The 20,178-nt window shown below is 33.7% G+C and overlaps 1 protein-coding gene across 4 annotated transcripts in view; it reads right to left on the bottom strand.

Annotated features, from left to right (window-relative positions):
- Positions 1–20,178, bottom strand: part of RIMS2 (regulating synaptic membrane exocytosis 2) — a 1,281,054-nt gene that overhangs the window by 395,265 nt on the left and 865,611 nt on the right. For 3 of the 4 annotated variants that reach the window (XM_053715268.1, XM_053715270.1, XM_053715271.1), the window contains 2 exons: positions 18,792–18,945; positions 11,907–12,023 (listed from right to left, as the gene is read on the bottom strand). In XM_053715268.1, the coding sequence (XP_053571243.1) occupies positions 11,907–12,023; positions 18,792–18,945 (271 nt within the window). Of the gene's footprint in view, positions 1–405; positions 472–11,906; positions 12,024–18,791; positions 18,946–20,178 lie in introns of all 4 variants that reach the window. The other variant, XM_053715269.1, reaches the window with a different exon arrangement.

Genomic DNA, 20,178 nt, shown 5'->3' with positions numbered 1-20,178 from the left:
ATCTAATGTGATATTTAGTAATGATCCACTTAAGTGGAACGTTGATACTGAGATAAGCATGGCTAGACTATCAAATTGTATCTGATATGGATTTGTAAACTCAGTAAATCTCAACACTGTATACCTTCCTGGTCACCGGTAGAGATTTTAATGTGCTTCCACACAACATTACAACATGTGTTTGGTTTACTCAAATTGATATTTGTTTGTTTTGTTGTTGTTGTTTTTTAAGTATGTATATAGAACATACAAATGAAATAATAAACTATCAGTAATATAAATGCATATTTAGATAGCCACAGTAACGTTAGAATTGTGTTATCCATACCTCCAAACACATGTACACACATAACATGCATATACACATTATTCAGAATGAATACTGCAGGGAAATATGACATATACCTTGGATCTCTTTGGTGATGGTCAAAGGATTGACTGATTCGTGTTCGAGGTAGAGTGAGGTAATGACTGGAGCGGTGGCAGAAAATAAGAATAATGAGATGTTTAAATGAAATGATTATATGAAAGATAATAAATCTATGATGATATGAGCAAAATGCAGCAAACAATGATGTAGTCAAACCTATGTTTGAAAATATTAAAACAGTATAATAACCAAATACAGTCTATAAAAAACAAACAAAATATATGTGTTCTAAAGAAGTGTTAAATGAATAGGAAAGTTAAAATTAAACTTGCATGATTCAGATACAGCATGTTATTTTAAGACATTTTTAAATTCACTTCTATTTTCAAATGTGCTTCCTTCTTTTGGTATCCCTTGTTGAAAAAAAAATAAGCACATATACTACAATAGTGAGAGCTAGCTGCTGATTGGTGCCTGCACACATTTGTCGTTTGTGATTGGCTAACTAGATGTGTTCATCTACCTGCCAGTAGTGCAATGCTGTTCTTTCAGCAAAGGATAACAAGAGAATGAAGCATATTTGATACTAGGGGTAAATTGGAAAGTTGTTTCCTGTCCCTTTAAAAAGGTAGTAATACCAAAGTATTAGATGGAAATATATTACAAATCTTAGATAGTGGCAAACAATACGTTGCACAAAAATGTGTCTTATATTGGCCTAAGAGATCCGAGTTTGAGATGAGCTTAAATGCAAAAAAACAAAACACAAAAAAACAAAACGAACAAACAGAGACATGAAGCAAACTAAAACAGATTTAAAAGTCTGATTAGCCATTTGTTATATAAAGGGAAATTAAATTCAACTTTTTTGGTTTGGGCACTTAAAAGAAGGTATTGAAATGTATTGCAGTTCATTTTATTTTTTATAATAGATGCAACTGTGCATAATATGCTGAGTTCCCCTTCAGCAACAGTGTTGTGGAACTTGTCCTAATCAGGCAGTAAGCATTACATAATTTGCTTAAAGTTTAATGTCACTTTAATTACAAAGATGACTCCAAAATAATGGTCAGTAGCAGAAAAAGTATGTTTACCCTCTTCTATTATCTTACATTAAAAGTTCTTAGAAAAACAGGAAAACATACAGTATAAACACGAATAAAGACTTACAAATAAAAAAACATCAAAACTAGTTTACAAAAAGGAGAGATTTAAACATGATATCAAAGCTAAAGTATTGATTATTAAGCAGTGAATTATTAGTTTACTTGCCACATGCGGAATTTGATATTTAAAATTATAATGACAGTGGGTATGAAGGCCTCATCTACTTCAAAAAGAAAGGTAATAAAAATGTGAATAAAAGCAAATGGTGCACCAAGGAACTGCTGGCCATAGCTAGTGTTTCAAATGTCAGGAAGAGTCACAGTAGATGAGGATTTTAAGCTTCTCATGAAATTCTTCTATACTTTTTTCATAATGGGGTTGATCACAATATTTCACTTGTTTTCATCAGATAATGATTTCTGAAAGTCTGTGTTGTCTGATTGTTTTCCAGTGATCACAATAATACAAGACCATTAATAGCCCTGAAGCTTAAAATTGCTACCTACCAAAAACAACACAAAACCATTAGTCTTCCAAAATCCTAATCCAAAAATAAAATGAGCACAATTAATGACAAATAAAATGGGAATTTGGTGGGTTTATCAATTACATCACAGATTAAATGGCCTGATTGCTGATTGACCCCTTTAAATATTGTTTAGTGATACTAATAGGTGACGTGTGCAATTTAAATCCCCAGTCTACTTCATTTTTATTTTTGTTAAAAAAGATAGATAACCCATTTAAGGCCCATTCCCCAGCTTTCTACAACCAACGGTGTTATATTAATATACTTTATAAACTCTAACTTTGGTTGTTTCTAAGCCCCTGCAGGCCGTATCTTATCTCAGTGTATTTCATTAGCTTTTCACAGCTAGACAGTGCTAGTTCATGTGTACCATATAGATAACATTGTGCTCACTCCTGTGGAGTTATGCATGAACTAGCACTAATTGGCTAAACCGCAAGTTTGTAAAAAGTACTTAGATAAGGGGGCAGCATCTACAGAGTTATGGATTGTTATGCAAAACTGGGGAATGGTTAATAAAGGGATTATCTATCTTTTTAAACAATACACATTTTCAAATAGACTGTCCCTTTAACATCTCCAAAACCATATACATATATTGGTATAATTCTCTAACGGATTTAAACATAAGCATTATTAGTATAGTGGGCATGTGTTTTTGGATGGGTTATACATTTGGCTAATTTTTATTTGTGCAAAATTGCTTGAGTAGATAGTGTTTGTGATTGTTTTGTGGGGTTGCTTTGTAATGTCATCCCATATAAAGGAGGAGGACATTTCAGTGTCTTTTAACCATGTGCAAAACCAATGTGATATCTGAAAACATTTTGGGATACTCAGTAATAATTGTAAAATAGTTGTCTAGGCAGGGCTCTATCTTCAAATCCTTTTAGCTATTTAATTTGATATGTGAAAATGACACTGTAAATGTGTTGTTAAATACAGAAAGTGGAATATTGATAAGTAAAACAGGCTGGCACATGTTAAGTATAGGACCATTTTTCACCAAACCAATAATATAAAATGTGCTGCCAATAAACAATGGAAATGGCTGATTGTGATCACCTCAACACTGAAAAGGGCTCATATCCTCCATTAACATAAAGATAATTAACAAACAATCAATTGTGACCAAGCCCAATAATGGTAAAAATAAAATTTAAAACTTGCCAAATAACGCTCAAAATGCTCAATTTTGCAGACAAGCTCTGAAGAATTCATAGTGGAAATAATTTTTTATGGTCAAAGATGTTTTTATTGCTGTTATTGTCATTGTTATAATTATGGATGGTACGAATGTTTCTAATTTTCAAATGATAGAATTAATGTTCCCCATTTGTTCTAAGATTCAAATATTTTATAGAATGACTGGGAACATTTGAATACAACATTAGAATATTAAAGACTAAGGTCAGATGATCTAAAGCTCTCCGCTCTGGCAAGATGATCTAAGAGTTCAGTAATGTGAGGTCCCTAAATCTTTTTTTTAAAAAAAGGCAAATTTTATCTTGAGAGTTTTTAGCAAGCCATGCAGGGTCCAGGACGTGAAGGATTTCTCACCATGCTGGCGAGTTTTTGATCATCAGGCCCTTAAAGTGAAGTCGTTAGATATTCAATATTGTATTTTATATATGAAAGTTTATTTCAAAATAGTGTTACAAATAAAAAAAACTATATATATTTAGCTCCTTAATAACACACAGTTAGGACTTGATTATGAGTGGCACGTATTACAAGAAAATAATGCGCAAATTACAGGTTGAAAGAAAAAGGGTTTGCTGAAGCAAAATTAAATCTGTCGGGTTAGCGCAACTTCAGATCTCGCATCAAGGGTAGGGGACGAAAAAACTTACATTAAACACAACATAAATATATGTAAATGTAGAGCTACACTCATAAACACTGTCTGATAACAATTATTTTAAAAACATATTAAAAAGGCGATAAGGGCTCAAACATAGATGGTATATGGTGTTTGAAAAAAAGAGGCTGCAAAGGGCTTTAACACACACACACACACACACACACACACACACACACACACATATATATATATATATATATATATATATATATATATACACACACACACACATATATATACATGTCTAAATATCTATTAAAAAATATTTAAAAAATTATTTAAAGTTATTATACGCCCTACAAATACCTGACAATAATAAAATTATACATCCTGAATTTATATATATATATATATATATATATATATATATATATATATATATATATATATATAAATATATCCATCCTATGGATTATTTAGAATACTTTACATAATGTATAATAATTTGAAATAAATGTTATTAATATTTTTCAATAGCTTTTATTTAATATTTCAATAATGCAAATTGAAGATAGCAATTCCTTATGTGCGCCTACCCAACTGTTAGTTCTTAAAAATATTTTTTATTATTAAATATTTATTTCTATAAATATATGTTATTGTTAATTTAAAATAGATATCTATATATCTATAGGAATAGATATAGAGGTATACAGTATGTATATATAGATATATACAGAAATATGTATTTACAATATGAATTCTGTATGTGAAGAACATTGGAATGCAAAATATTCATAATTCAAGTCGGCTTTAGTGCACTTGAATAAACGCAGTTAGGTTAGCACGCGAGTATGAGTTTTTCAGTTTGAACATTCCATTAAAGTCTAAGGGAGAATAAGTTAAGGGGGTCGTGATATTCAAAGATATTAAACTTTTTTTTACACGCGTTTTCCCTAACTCTTTATTTTCAACTTGTAATATGACCGCAACCTGATGAGTTAAAAAAGTTCAAGCCGGATCGCTAAAAAGCACTATACTCATAATCTAGTCCTAAGTGTGTATTTATATTTATGTTTATATACATTTTTACATATATTTCATTATATAGATATGTTTGTTTATACAATTTAATATATTTTTGATATACACCTCATATTGTGGATAATAGGATTAGGTTATTACAAGGTGCCATTGTATAAATATAGAAAAAAGATCATTGGTTCTCATATGGATATGCACTTTGTATAATTTGATTAGTTGTTTTAAAGGGATACTAAACCCATTTTTTTTTTCTTTCATGATTCGGATAGAGCATGAGATTTTAAGCACCTTTCTAATTTACTCCAAATTTCCATTTTTCTTTGTTCTCATACTATCTTGATTTGAAAAAGCAATACTGTAAGCTTTAGAGCCGGACCATTTTTTGTTCAGCACCTGGGTAGCACTTGCTGATTTGTGGCTAAATGTAGCAAACCAATCGGCAAGCTCTACCAAGGTGCTGAACTAAAAATGGGCCGGCTCCTAAACTTTTATTACTGCTTTTTTAAATCAAGATAACATGAGAATGTGGGGTTAGTATCCCTTTGAGTTTTTAAGCCAAGAAATGTGTTGCTTGTAACTCTATGATCACTGTTATTATCAGATTTTTTTTTTTTTAAAAAAAAAGCTTTACTTAAATGGACATTAAAAACTAAATAAATGCTAGATAGAATGACACAATCAATGAAAAAGATTAGTCTGAGAATAACATAGATGTATTTTTTAAAGTTTCATTAGTTGTTTAAATAGTGACAAAATAAGTTGTAAGGTTTTAGGGCCAGATAACGAGTAGGCGAGCAATAAGGGGTTTATAGCGGATGTTTGCATTTGTCAGGTTTACCGCTGGTATTACGAGTTGAAAGCAAAAACGATCACTTGAGGGCAATCGCGATTTACACTAGAATGATTACTGCGTCCTCAGAGCTCTGGTTAACTGTTTTGCAAAACAAAAAAGTTGCACAAAACACATCAAAAATACTTTATAAGGTACATTTACAATCATAATAACGCCAATAACAAAATAACACTGAAATATATGAAATCTCAGGTGTAAGAAAAATGTATAAAGATGTATATGTATGTATATGTTTATATGTGTGTACATATGTATTTATATGTGTATGTGTATATATATATATATATATATATATATAAAGAGAGAGAGAGAGAGAGAGACACATATAAACAAATAAATACATATGTACACATATACAGACATATATATTTAGTACGTTGGAGCCCTTTGCAGTTAAGCAGATGAAAACATAAAAAAATATATATATTTATGCAATATTAATTTTTTAATAAAGTGTTATACTGTGAATTTACTGTAAATATTTCACTTTACAATGTTCTGTACATAGCAGAATATGTTCTATATATATTATGAATAAATAGAACATTGTATGTGAAGAACATTACAATAGATATTTACATTGGAATGTAAATATCTATTGGAATGTAAATATCTATAAAACAATGGTAGCTGTTGTAACAAGTTACTTTCTCTGCTGTGGCCAATTAGGGTCAGTTATAAATACGACACTAGAGTTTGCAGCCAATGGCTGTGTGGAATATAACAGTGTTCTGCACTTCCATTTCTAAGAGGAATTGAAATGCTCACAAATTCAGCATGAAATTACAGGAAAAGGGGACAAAATAAATAAAGTATATTGTAGAGTTTTTTTATATATATAAAATATTTCATTTTCTATTACAATCTCAAGTCCCTTTAACCTTAAAGGGACACTTAACCCAATTTTTTTCCTTTCGCGATTCAGATAGAGCATGCAATTTTAAGCAACTTTCTAATTTACTCCTACTATCAAATTGTCTTCATTCTCTTGGCATTTTTATTTGAAAAGCAAGACGTTTAGATGCCGGCCCATTTTTGGTGAACAACCTGGGTTGTTCTTGCTGATTGGTGGATAGACTCACCCACCAATAAACAAGTGCTTTCCAGGGTTCTGAACCAAAAATTGTCTGGCTCCTTAGCTTAGATGCTTTCTTTTTCAAATAAAGATAGCAAGAGAACAAAGTAAAATTGATAATAGGAGTTAATTAGAAAGTTGCTTAAAATTGCATGCTCTATCTGAATCATGAAAGAAAAAATTTGGGTTCAGTGCCCCTTTAACATAGTGTGATATATATACCACGGTCAGTAAATGTTTAACTTGCCATAGTGCAGATTAAGCAGCCAATGGAGAGTGGGGTATACCTCTCTATCAGTTTACAGAGTTTGTGCTATGTTCTCTGTTCTTGTGAGTATATATTTTAGCTGATATTGGTGTTCCTGTTATATTAATTGTGTTACACAAAGAGGTGCTTTGTTGTTCTTTGTAGCAAGTATAATGAATACATAACATTTGAATAGGGTGGATTTGTGCAAGGACTTGAATGGATTTTTGACAACAGGACTGTGTCCAATGCCAAAAAAAATGTGTTACATAAAGCTAATTAAAATACTGCAAAAGTTAAACTCTGAAAATTCTAGCTACTGAAATGTTTTTAAACTCTCTGATTTTCATTGTCATATCTCCTAATCTAATAGTTTTACTTTTATAATTATTTAATCTACAATTTTAATCTCTAAGCAATATGCTCACAGTAGGGGAGCTAAAATGAATATTTCTAGGTGATGTTTTAATTGCTTTACAAATGAATACTGACTCTGTAATGATTACATAATAGCTGATCTAGTTATAAAATGATAGACTTGAGAGCAGATTATGTTTTGCAAATTAAAATGATTAACTTCACATGTGATTGCACATATTTCCATACAAACAAATAATAAAACACGGTGAGAATATATACTTTTTAGCTGGAGAGAAACTGGAAGATTACTTTGGAGAGCTAATAGTATTAAATTCCCATAATATTAGATCAGCCTCTGATAAACTTTAAAGGGACACGGAACCCAATTTTTTTCTTTCGCGATTCAGATAGAGCATGCAATTTTAAGCATCTTTCTAATTCACTCCTATTATAAAATTTTCTTCATTCTCTTGGTATCTTTATTTGAAAAGCAAGAATGTAAGTTTAGATGCCGGCCCATTTTTGGTGAACAACCTGGGTTGTTCTTGCAGATTGGTGGAAAAATTCACCCACCAACAAACAAGTGCTGTCCAAACATTGGCTGGCTCCTTAGCTTAGATGCCTTCTTTTTCAAATAAAGATAGCAAGATAACAAAGAAAAAATGAAAATAGGAGTAAATTAGAAAGTTGCTTAAAATTGCATGCTCTATCTGAAACACAAAATAAAACATTTGGGTTCAGTGTCCCTTTAAGTACTTAGGTTCTGTTCAAAAAGAACATTCAAACAATAGTAAAGTTTTATAAATTATGCCTCATTTGTAATTCCTTTTAACATTTAAAGGGCCTGATTACGACAGGAGCCCTAACAGTTACACGCAAGAGAAAAGGGGTTTATCGCAGGTATTTGCACGTGCAGGGTTTTTCCGCTCATATTACAAGTTGAGCATGATCGCTGGAGCGCAACTGAAGTTATTACTCATCAAGATATAGCGCATTCTCAGAGCTTTGGTTAACTGTCACAAAACACATAAAAAATACTGTGCATTACAAAGTACAGTTACACTCATAATAACACTGATACAAATATAAAAATATTGCACAAAAAAGTTATCAGGACTCAAAGATTTGAGGTCTCAGGTGTTGAAAATAAAGTCAGGCAAATGGCTCAAACAAAGAGATACATAAACATGTCTCAAGATGTGTATATATATATATATATATATATATATATATATATATACACATATATGCATATATATATATATATATACACACACAGTATATATATATATATGTTTATATGTGTATACAGATGCATGCATGTATTTATTTATATGTATATACTGTATGTGTATTTACAGACATATATACACATATAAACAGATAAATACATATGTGCACACATATAGACATATATATACATATATATATATATATATATATATATATATATATATATAAATATATATAAGTGCATTGGAGTCCTTAGCAGTTAAGTAGCAGAAAACATGAAAAAGCATATTTATGCAATATTCATATTTAATAAAGGTATAAACTGTGTATTTACTGTAAATATTTTGCATTCCAATGTTCAGCACATAGCAGAATATGGTGTACTTATTTATAAATAGATATTCCTATATATTTGTTTATATCTATACACATATATATACACACACATATATATAGATATATATATATAAATATGTATTTATGAATAAATAGAACATATTCTTCTACGTGAAGAACATTGGAATGTGAAATATATTCATAGTTTCATGTCAGTTAGCGCATTTTGATATTCTAAGTTTACATCCTATACTATGGGGCCGATTTATAAAAGTGCGAGCGGACATGATACAATGTAGCGTATCATGTCCGCAACACATCGATAAATGCCAACAGCATACGCTGTCTGCATTTATCATTGCACAAGCAGTTCTTGTGAACTGCTTGTGCAATGCCGACTCTTGCAGATTGGCCGCTAGCAGGGGGTGTCAATCAGCCCGATCGTATAGGATCGGGTGGATTGATGTCTGCAGCCTCAGAGCAGGCGGACAAGTTATGGAGCAGCTGCAAGCCTGAAGGTTTGCCGGAAACAAGGGGCCTCATATAATATAGATTATATTATTGCTTTGATTTTAAGGGTTACTATATCATCCAACAAACTCTCCCTTAATGGGGCATATAAATGGTACTGAATAAAATGCTGCATATTAAAATAAAGACTAAATAATACGGAAAGAAACAGATGATTCAATAAAATGAATTGCTTGTACTTTTCTTTCAGAAGCTATGCAGTTATGCTGCATTATCTACCTCTCAGATCTTACTTCCAGGGTCATTTTCAAAATGTCCTTTCTGCCAGTTATAGGGGACATGTTTTTTGGGCTAGGGTTAAATGGATATAACAATAATTTTCCCTTTTTTTTACTCAGGAGATACTAAATACCATAATTAGTGAGGCGATAATATATAACATTCTTAAAAAATTACCTCCTTTGACATAATTTGCACAGAAAAAAATCTATAGCCAGTTTCTCATCTTTACTTGTTCACATGGCATCAAGTGTAACCAACCGTACTTGTCATCTGTGATCGATGGATAAAACACTTTTATGGCATGTACAGTTGTATGCCAGTTTAATTCGCCTGCATATGTGGCCCAAAGGGGGCTAGGAGAGGGGCAATATAGTTTTGTAAATATGTAAGAAAAGGTGATTTTATTAAAATATAAATACCGATTATGTTTTCATTTGTAGTATATACTGAGTTAAAATTGTTTTCAAAGTTATATATACGTTTAATGTACCATTTAATATTCTGCTTAAAAGGATACCCAATTTTTTTCTTTCATGATTTAGATAGAGCATGCCATTTTAAGCAACTTTCTAATTTACTTCTACTATCAATTATTCTTCGTTTTCTTGATATCTTTTTTTAAAAACAGAAATATAAAGCTTAGGAACCAGCCCATTTTAGGTTCAGCACCCTGAATAGCACTTGCCTGTTGGTGGCTACATTTAGCAAACCAATAAGCAAGCATAACCCAGGTACTGAACCAAAAATGGTCCGTCTTTTGCATTCCTGCTGTTTAAATAAAGATAGCAAGACAACGAGAAAAAAATTGATAATAGGAGTAAATTAGAAAGCTGTTTAAAATTGCATGCTCTATCTGAATCATTAAAGAAAAAAATTGGGTTAAGTGTCCCTTTAAATGTTATACACTGAAAGTACATTCTGGATATACAAGGGATTATAACTATTTGCGTATTTATTATATATGTGTTTACATCAGTATACTTTCCTGACAATATAAATTGATATACATTTTCCTCTACTAAAAACTATTGAGATAAGTTCTTCTATCTCTGAGTTACAATCTTATATACTGAATGCTAATATAAAGTCCCAGGTGCTATTGAAATATTAAATGATCTAAACTTGTGTTATCATTTAGTTTAAACAATTCTGTCTCAACCTGTACATTAATCAAGCACACTGTTCAAATATGACCAATGAATCATTTTTTTGACAAAAAGGGACCAGGTATTAATGGGGTATTTAATATTTCCCTATGATTATGGAACCCGACTTCAGTAATAATGGCAGTGATATACTTAACCAGGAGTTATTTCTCGGTCTCTGCATACTCTTCAGTCTCTTAAATAATGTGAATAATAGTGTATGTATTTAATATAAGCAATATCTTTCTTACCAGTAACATCTCATAACTCTAATACCATAAAACCATAACAATAGACATACACAGATATTTTTTTCATAGTAATTGTGTATACAATTTTATAATTAACAAGAACAATTATTTAGATAAAAGGGCATTACAGTTCCATGGCAATATAGAGACATAAAGTACAAATATAAATACAAAATTCAATATTGAAAAACATGTTGCTACACACTGATAGAAAATACTGCTCTGTTATTAAAAGCAACAGTTGAGTAAAAAACAAACATAACAAACTTACACAATTCATCATCCCTAAAGTAGCTTGCACCATATATACATTAAAAGCCTCCAATACAGAAACTATATTAGTAACTACAAATGTGGTAAAGATTCCAAAATTAGAACAAGATGGTTTTTAGCATGTGAGGAAATCAACTGGATAAAATAAATTAACATAAGTTACATTTGTATTTATTCTACACATTAACTTACTATACCATGCAAACTCAATATACATTTTATTTTATTCTGTTAAGAAGAGGTTGAGTGATGTAACTATTCATTAATGTTAGACATTATTATTATTATGAATAAACTTAATGGAAATAATGCTTTAATAAAGTAAATTCACAAAACAGTTCACATATTTACTACAAAGAAAGAGGTCGCTGTGATATTTCAGTTGACAAAGCCATTTCATTAGGAGACGTTATCACAGGTAAATAACAATAATGGCATTTCTTCTTATACTTATGTGTGTAACTGTGATGACAACTATTAATTGATTCTTCCACTATTAATCAGCAGTGCTGTCGTGTTTAGTTACCTTTCTCTGTCTGGGGAATAGTGGTTATCTAATACCCGACGTCTTTCCACTCTGCTCATAGTATTGTAATGTGCAGGGCCAGATCTTGTCCCTCTAGGTACCTGTTCCATACCCCTACTGGAAGAAAGGAAAGCATGTGAGTTATTTATAGCAAATACTGCTCTAAACGAGTCTCCTTCACAGATCACCTAACGAACAGTGGCATTCTTTCTGCTACGTCTTTGATGTGTGAGCCATTTGGTGTAGGGCTATTCAAATGTATAAAAAACAATTATAATATATATTTTTTTAATCACAATCATATTTTGCATATTGAGTAATTAAGATATAAGTAATTAAAATTGGATAACAATGATACCAACAGATCTTCCTTCATGCTAAATATATGTATCCCAGTTATTAAACCCTATACTGCGTAAAATATAAATTCACAGCATATAAATTACACTGGTGAGCACATTTTGTTGAAAATTAGCCAGAAATGTGCCCACTGAGGTGACAGAATCCAGGCTATGAGCAATAACACACAGTGTTGGACTTGCCAGTGGTCACTGAGAACTAGTTCAAAACAACTTGCAATACACTGAGATGGCACAAGTGATAAAACCATCTTTCCTACAAATTGATACAAGGGCAAAATCTGTATACAGCTACATCTCTAACAATTATTGTTTGATTATTTTTAGTTTGAAAAAGACTGTTTTGTGCTTATGCATGCAGAGCTAACATAGATCCCAAGTACTGCATGGTTTGAAAAGTGTATTGAACAATGTTATCCTACCCACAGACCTGTATAATGGGACCAATTTATTATTAGAAAACACAATTTATGCTTACCTGATAAATTTATTTCTCTTGTGGTGTATCCAGTCCACGGATCATCCATTACTTGTGGGATATTCTCATTCCCAACAGGAAGTTGCAAGAGGACACCCACAGCAGAGCTGTAATATAGCTCCTCCCCTAACTGTCATAGCCAGTCATTCGACCGAAAACAAGCCGAGAAAGGAGGAACAATAGGGTGCAGTGGTTACTGTAGTTTAAATTTAAAAATTACCTGCCTTAAAATAACAGGGCGGGCCGTGGACTGGATACACCACAAGAGAAATAAATTTATCAGGTAAGCATAAATTGTGTTTTCTCTTGTAAGGTGTATCCAGTCCACGGATCATCCATTACTTGTGGGATACCAATACCAAAGCTAAAGTACACGGATGAAATCTGATCAAAAGAAGCCTCATTTTTAAAGGCCCAAGTGGAAGCCACAGCTCTAGTGGAATGAGCTGTAATCCTTTCAGGAGACTGCTGTCCAGCAGTCTCATAGGCTAAGCAGATTAAGCTTCTTAGTCAAAAAGAAAAAGAGGTTGCCGAAGCCTTTTGACCTCTCCTCTGTCCAGAGTAGACAACAAACAAAGCAGATGTTTGACGAAAATCTTTAGTAGCTTGTAAGTAAAACTTTAAAGCACGGACCACGTCCAGATTGTGTAACACAAGGATGGAACAACAATCTCTTGATTGATATTCTTGTTAGATACCACCTTAAGTAAAAACCCAGGTTTGGTACGCAGGACTACCTTATCCGTATGAAAAATCAGATAAGGAGAATCACATTGTAAGGCAGATAGCTTAGACTCTACAAGCCGAGGAAATAGCTACCAAAAAAAGAACTTTCCAAGATAAAAGCTTGATATCTATGGAATGAAGAGGTTCAAACGGAACTCCTTGAAGAACCTTAAGAACCAAGTTTAAGCTCCATGGTGGAGCAACAGGTTTAAACACAGGCTTGATTCTAACTAAAGCCTGACAAAATGCCTGAACGTCTGGAACATCTGCCAGACGCTTAATTAGCTGACAATTCTTTTTCCAAACCTTCTTGGAGAAAAGATAATATCCTAGCAATCCTGACCTTACTCCATGAGTAACCCTTAGATTCACACCAATAAAGATATCTACGCCATACCTTATGGTAAATTTTCCTGGTGACAGGCTTTCGTGCCTGTCTTAAGGTATCAATAACTGACTCTGAGAAGCCACGCTTTGATAAAATCAAGCGTTCAATCTCCAGGCAGTCAGCCTCAGAAAAATTAGATTTGGATGGTTGAAAGGACCCTGAAGTAGAAGGTCCTGTTTCAGAGGCAGAGACCATGGAGGAAAGGATGACATGTCCACTAGATCTGCATACCAGGTCCTACGTGGCCACGCAGGTGCTATCAGAATCACCGATGCTCTCTCCTGCTTGATCTTGGCAATCAGTCGAGGGAGCAGAGGAAACGGTGGAAACACATAAGCCAGGTTGAAAGACCAGGGCGCTGCTAGAGCATCTATCAGTGTCGCCTTGGGATCCCTGGACCTGGATCCGTAACACTGAAGCTTGGCGTTCTGGCGAGACGCCATGAGATCCAGTTCTGGTTTGCCCCAACGATGAATCGGTTGTGCAAATACCTCCGGATGGAGTTCCCACTCTCCTGGATGAAAAGTCTGACGACTTAGAAAATCCCCCTCCCAGTGCTCTACACCTGGGATATGGATAGCTGATAGGTAGCAAGAGTGAATCTCTGCCCAGCGAATTATTTTTGAAACTTCTAACATCTCTAGGGAACTTCTCGTTCCCCCTTGATGGTTGATGTAAGCTACAGTTGTGATGTTGTCCAACTGAAATCAGATGTACCTCAGAGTTGCTAACTGAGGCCAAGCCTGAAGAGCCTTGAATATCGCTCTTAGTTCCAGAATATTTAATGGAAGGAGAGACTCCTCCTGAGTCCACGATCCCTGAGCCTTCAGGGAATTCCAGACTGCACCCCAACCTAGAAGGCTGGCATCTGTCGTAAAAATTGTCCAATCTGGCCTGCGAAAGGTCATACCTTTGGACAGATGGACCCGAGATAGCCACCAGAGAAGAGAATCCCTGGTCTCTTGGTCCAGATTCAGTTGAGGGGACAAATCTGTGTAATCCCCGTTCCACTGACTGAGCATGCATAGTTGCAGAGGTCTGAGATGTAAGCGTGCAAACGGCACTATGTCCATTGCCGCTACCATTAAGCCGATTACTTCCATACACTGAACCACCGAAGGGCTGTCAGAATTTGAAAAACAGTGAAAAAATGCAGTAAATCAAACGAAATTTTTACAGTGTGTATAATAGGCTAACAGAGCATTGCACCCACTTGCAAATGGATGATTAACCCCTTAGTTCAAAAAACGGATCAAAAAAACGAAATAGACATTTTTTAACAGTCACAACCAACTGCCACAGCAAGCTGTGGCCCTACCTTCCCCAATAAACGACTTTGGAAAGCCTTTGGGCCCTTTAGAGATGTCCTATAGCATTCAGAGGGCCTTTGAGGGAAGCTGGATGTCACAGTTTGTAATTTTAACTGCACCAACTGTAACTTTTATACTACAACAGTGGAAATTGTTTCTAGTCAAAATTTAAGCCAGCCATGTGGAAAAAACTAGGCCCCAATAAAGTTTTATCACCAAAGCATATATAAAAACGATGAAACATGCCAGCAAACGTTTTATATTGCAATATCATAAGGGTATTACCCCTGGGAGTAAGCATGATACCAGTCGTTATTAAATCACTGTATTCAGGCTTAACTTACATTAATCCGGTATCAGCAGCATTTTCTAGTGTTTTCCATCTCTAGAAAAAATTATAACTGCACATACCTGATAGCAGAATAAACTGCACGCCATTCTCTCGCTGAAGTTTTACCTCATCTGTGTAATTTCCTCAGACATTTTATGTGAGAACAGCAATGGATCTTAGTTACAACCTGCTAAGATCATAGAAACCTCAGGCAGATTCTTCTTCTATTTACTGCCTGAGATAAAATAGCACAACTCCGGTACTATTTAAAAATAACAAACTTTTGATTGAAGAAAATAAACTAGCTATATTTAACCACTCTCTCCTACAACGTCCTTGCTTGTTGAGAGTTGCAAGAGAATGACTGGCTATGACAGTTAGGGGAGGAGCTATATTACAGCTCTGCTGTGGGTGTCCTCTTGCAACTTCCTGTTGGGAATGAGAATATCCCACAAGTAATGGATGATCCGTGGACTGGATACACCTTACAAGAGAAATGTTTTTTGTTGTTGTTTTTTTACATTTTGGTTAGGCTCTTTGTATAGGGTAGAAAATAGAAAGTAGCAAAAAGTAGTCTACTTATTATACTGACAAATTTGCAAATAAGGTAGATATTGGACTCACAATAATCCATAATATGGGTATTTTCTGTAGAGTAGGCATACAAATAATGTCTTGGTCATAACATAATTTGTCTACCCATCTGTATCATTTTCAATCTATAGATCCATCTAAGAATTTCAATAATGCCCTGTATTAGGTATACACTACCCTGATGAAAAATATTAGGCTTTTATAATACTAGACTGTATAGACTCTCCATATTCAGGAAAACTTAATGTATTTGGGACCCTTTATGATAATGGTAAATACCATGGAAATCATCATTGTGGGGTTTAGGGATAACCTATATGAACAGGCTTCTCCTTTAAAATAAAAAATAAAAAAAATAAATACATAAATAAAAAAAAATAAAAAAAGTACAGCTGTTAGAAAGCTTGGAGAGAAGAAATCTTGTAGCCAATGCTTATACATTAGTGATGTTCATTTATTTTTGTCTATTTAATCCCTTTATATTGAAGGCAATACACAATAAGGACTTGACTTCTGCTTTTAGTAACAAATCATTGCCAAATTGATTTTGTGTATAATTTTTGAATGGTCCTTAATAATTGTGATTGTAATACTTGAATCTGGTTATACAATCATTTAACTGTTTAAGCAACTAATTAAATATAGAATGGGATGTTAAACCAATGGTTAAATAAATATGGCAATATAGGAATGCTATCATTATTTAAAGGTTCGTTTAAACTTCATAGTAAATACATTTTCCTATTATTTTCAAAATTTACATTTCACTCCTGTTGAGAAAAAAAAACTTACCTTTTAATCTTCACAGCAGCTCCAGCTTCCTCCGCCCGTCACAAAGCCTCTTCCTGGGTCTAAAATGAGGAATCCGGCTTCCTCCAATCACAGCGTTGAATCAGACACTGATTCCCCGTGGGGAAGCCGTGATTAGAGGATGACTTATCCATCATTTCTGATGTCAGAAATGGCTTGCAATGTTAGGGGAATTAGATTAGGTGTAATTAGTTTAAAAATCTTGTAATTTGTTTATTATTTTCTGTAATTTAGTGTTTTTTTTGTACTTTAGATAATTTTATTTAATTGTATTTAATTGTATTTAATGTAGGGAATTAATTTAATTATAGTGTAGTGTTAGGTGTTAGTGTAACATAGGTTAGGTTTTATTTTACAGGTATATTTGTATTTATTTTAGCTAGGTAGTTAGTAAATAGTTAATAACTATTTAGTAACTATTCTACCTAGTTAAAATAAATACAAACTTGCCTGTAAAATAAAAATAAATCCTAAGCTAGCTAATGTAACTGTTAGTTATATTGTAGCTAGCTTAGGGTTTATTTTACAGGTAAGCATTTAGTTTTAAATAGGAATAATTTATTTAATGATAGGAATATTTATTTAGATTTATTTAAATCATATTTAAGTTAGGGAGTGTTAGGGTTAGACTTAGGTTTAGGGGTTAATAAATTTAATATAGCGGCGGCGGTGTAGGGGGTGGCAGATTAGGGGTTAATAACTATAATGTAGGTGGCGGCGCTGTAGGGGGGGCAGGTTAGGGGTTAATAACTTTATGTAGGTGGCGGCGGTGTAGGGGGCGGCAGATTAGGGGTGTTTAGACTCGGGGTACATGTTAGGGTGTAAGGTGTAAACATTACCATAGGAATCAATGGGATATCGGGCAGCAGCGAACATGAGCTTTCGCTGCTTTCAGACTCCCATTGATTCCTATGGTATGCGCCGCCCCCAGGGCGGCGGATTGAAAACCAGGTACGCTGGGCCGGAATAGTGGCGAGCGTACCTGTTAGGAATTTGTCAACTAGCAAAAGTAGTCAGATAATTCTGAATTTGCATTCGGAACGTCTGTAATTCTACTTTTGCCGGTCTGTAGGGTTTGATAACTAAGGGGAATCAGGCTCGCCACAAATACGCTGTGGAATTCCAGCGTATTTGCGGTTGACGGCTTGATAAGTAGATGCCAATGTCACAGATATCGTCATATCATGATTGTTTTGTTTAGAACCTTCTGTGTTACCTCTGTCTAGACCAGGTGAAGTACTGTGTGCAAGGTCTTCTGAATACAACATTTCTTTCAATGAAGCAAATGTACTGAGCTGTTACAAGTTTATGATTTTTTTCAAAAAAGATCAAATAGCAGGGAGAACATATTTTATTTGGTATATGTGAAACTCCTGTGGTATAATATGCAAAGTGTTTAAAGCAATTCCACTGTGTATAATGCAGTAACAATTGTTATGCTCAGATATCTACTGAAGTATGGGATTCTTCTTTACCCAATACAACCAAATTTACTTGTTTTTTTTATCTCAGTGACAAAGTTTTCTTTATAAACTAGGCTTATGAAAATCTAAATTTGCTCAAATAGCATATTTATATAGCACAAATGTCTATGTGGTATAAAGTTTAGAACTCTGTTATTCAGTTTGCATAAAGCAAACTTACCATTACACCGTTATCCCATGCATCAAATCAGCCAATCAGGATGCAACACAAAAGTAAAGCAGCCAATCCTGTGCAGTGGGCATGAAGAGGAGCAGAGCAAGGTTTGCAATGCAACATAACTTTTAACATGTACAGGCGTTAACATTATTTTTCTTGCAAATATATAATAACAATAAAAAATCTTACAGTAAGAATGTTTTACACAATTTCTTATTAAACATGGCTATGTAGGTAAATAGTTATACCTTTGTGGAGGAGGTACACTGGGAGACCAGGATCTTGTTCTTCCTATACTATCTATGTGGGGAGATCCTGTCCGGGAGCAGTTGTTGGAGGACATCACTTGGTCTGGAACAGATAACGTGGAGCTCTGAATATCACGCCCATTGTGCCTGAAATCTGAAATTTATAAGAAGAATAACAACTAATTTGTACAAGGGGAATATGTAAAACACACCATAGCTTTTCTATGTACCTCTAATAAGCAGGTGGAAGATGTGACTATAAGAAGCTCTCGGCACCAATAGAAATCATTTGTCGCTCATTCATCTACATATTTCATAATTCAAATCATTATGGTTCCATATTTATCATCAATTCATAGTCCCAAAAACATCAAAACCTACATTCTACAAGTATTGTTTAACAATCAGAAAGGAAAATTGAAAATAAAATTCAGTTTTGCCACTTTAAACCATTGTGTACGTTATCTGCTGAAAAAAGTAAAGGTAAACCATTAAACTATAGAGACAAAAAGAAAAACGAGCGCAGCCACGACTCAAGGTAAAAGTTTTAATGCCTCCAAATTGCGCATACATAGGATGCAGGAAAATGTTAATGTTAACATTAGGGGGAATACACACGAATATCGGGAAAATAGATATGAAGAGGAATCTATTACACATGGCAATAAAGGTACCAATCAGATGGTACCCCACAATCAGAGCCATAATAGAGATAATAAAGGAGCAAGACCCAAAGAGCAGCAATATGGGCATAACAATAATTTACAATATAATAATTACAAGTTAAAAAATTCGAACCCTTCACAAAGAACAGACAAAGTTAGACCACATTATCAGGAAGAGAGACAAAGAGAAATTTATGGGCAACATAATAGATTCATTCATCACAATCAGCAGAATACAAATAGGACAAATAATAGTCCCAGAATACAGTATGAGTCTAGATCCAATGAGAGAAATGAAAGTCATTTTTTAGATCAAGGGGCAGGACCCCAGCCCCCTTGGAAATCGATGGGGGGATGGGAGGAACCAACATTAGTAAACAGGGAGAACAGAAAGAGACAGAGGGAAGGGAAAGACTGGGAACAAAACGAGGAAAGAGAGGTGGCCAACGAGCCAAAGAAACAGAGAGAAAGAAGCAATTGGTAGAGAAGGCTAAGGGAAATATAATTAATCTCTCAGATGTTGAATTGACAGATTCGGATATTCTATTATTGAATAAGGGATTAAAGTTTGCCCCAAAAAAGTTACCTAATAAATTTGAGATGTACATTGATTTGCAAAAATTCGTACGGAAACTTAATTTAAAAAGATACTATGCGAAAAATGCAAATCACTATAAAATAGTAGAAATGAAAGATGTAGAGTCCAACAAATGGAATAAAGA

Source organism: Bombina bombina, chromosome 5 (assembly GCF_027579735.1).
Source record: "Bombina bombina isolate aBomBom1 chromosome 5, aBomBom1.pri, whole genome shotgun sequence".
Taxonomy (NCBI): Eukaryota; Metazoa; Chordata; class Amphibia; order Anura; family Bombinatoridae; genus Bombina; species Bombina bombina.
The sequence above is the reverse complement of the archived record's forward strand: the minus strand, read 5'-3'. Positions and strand labels throughout refer to the sequence as shown.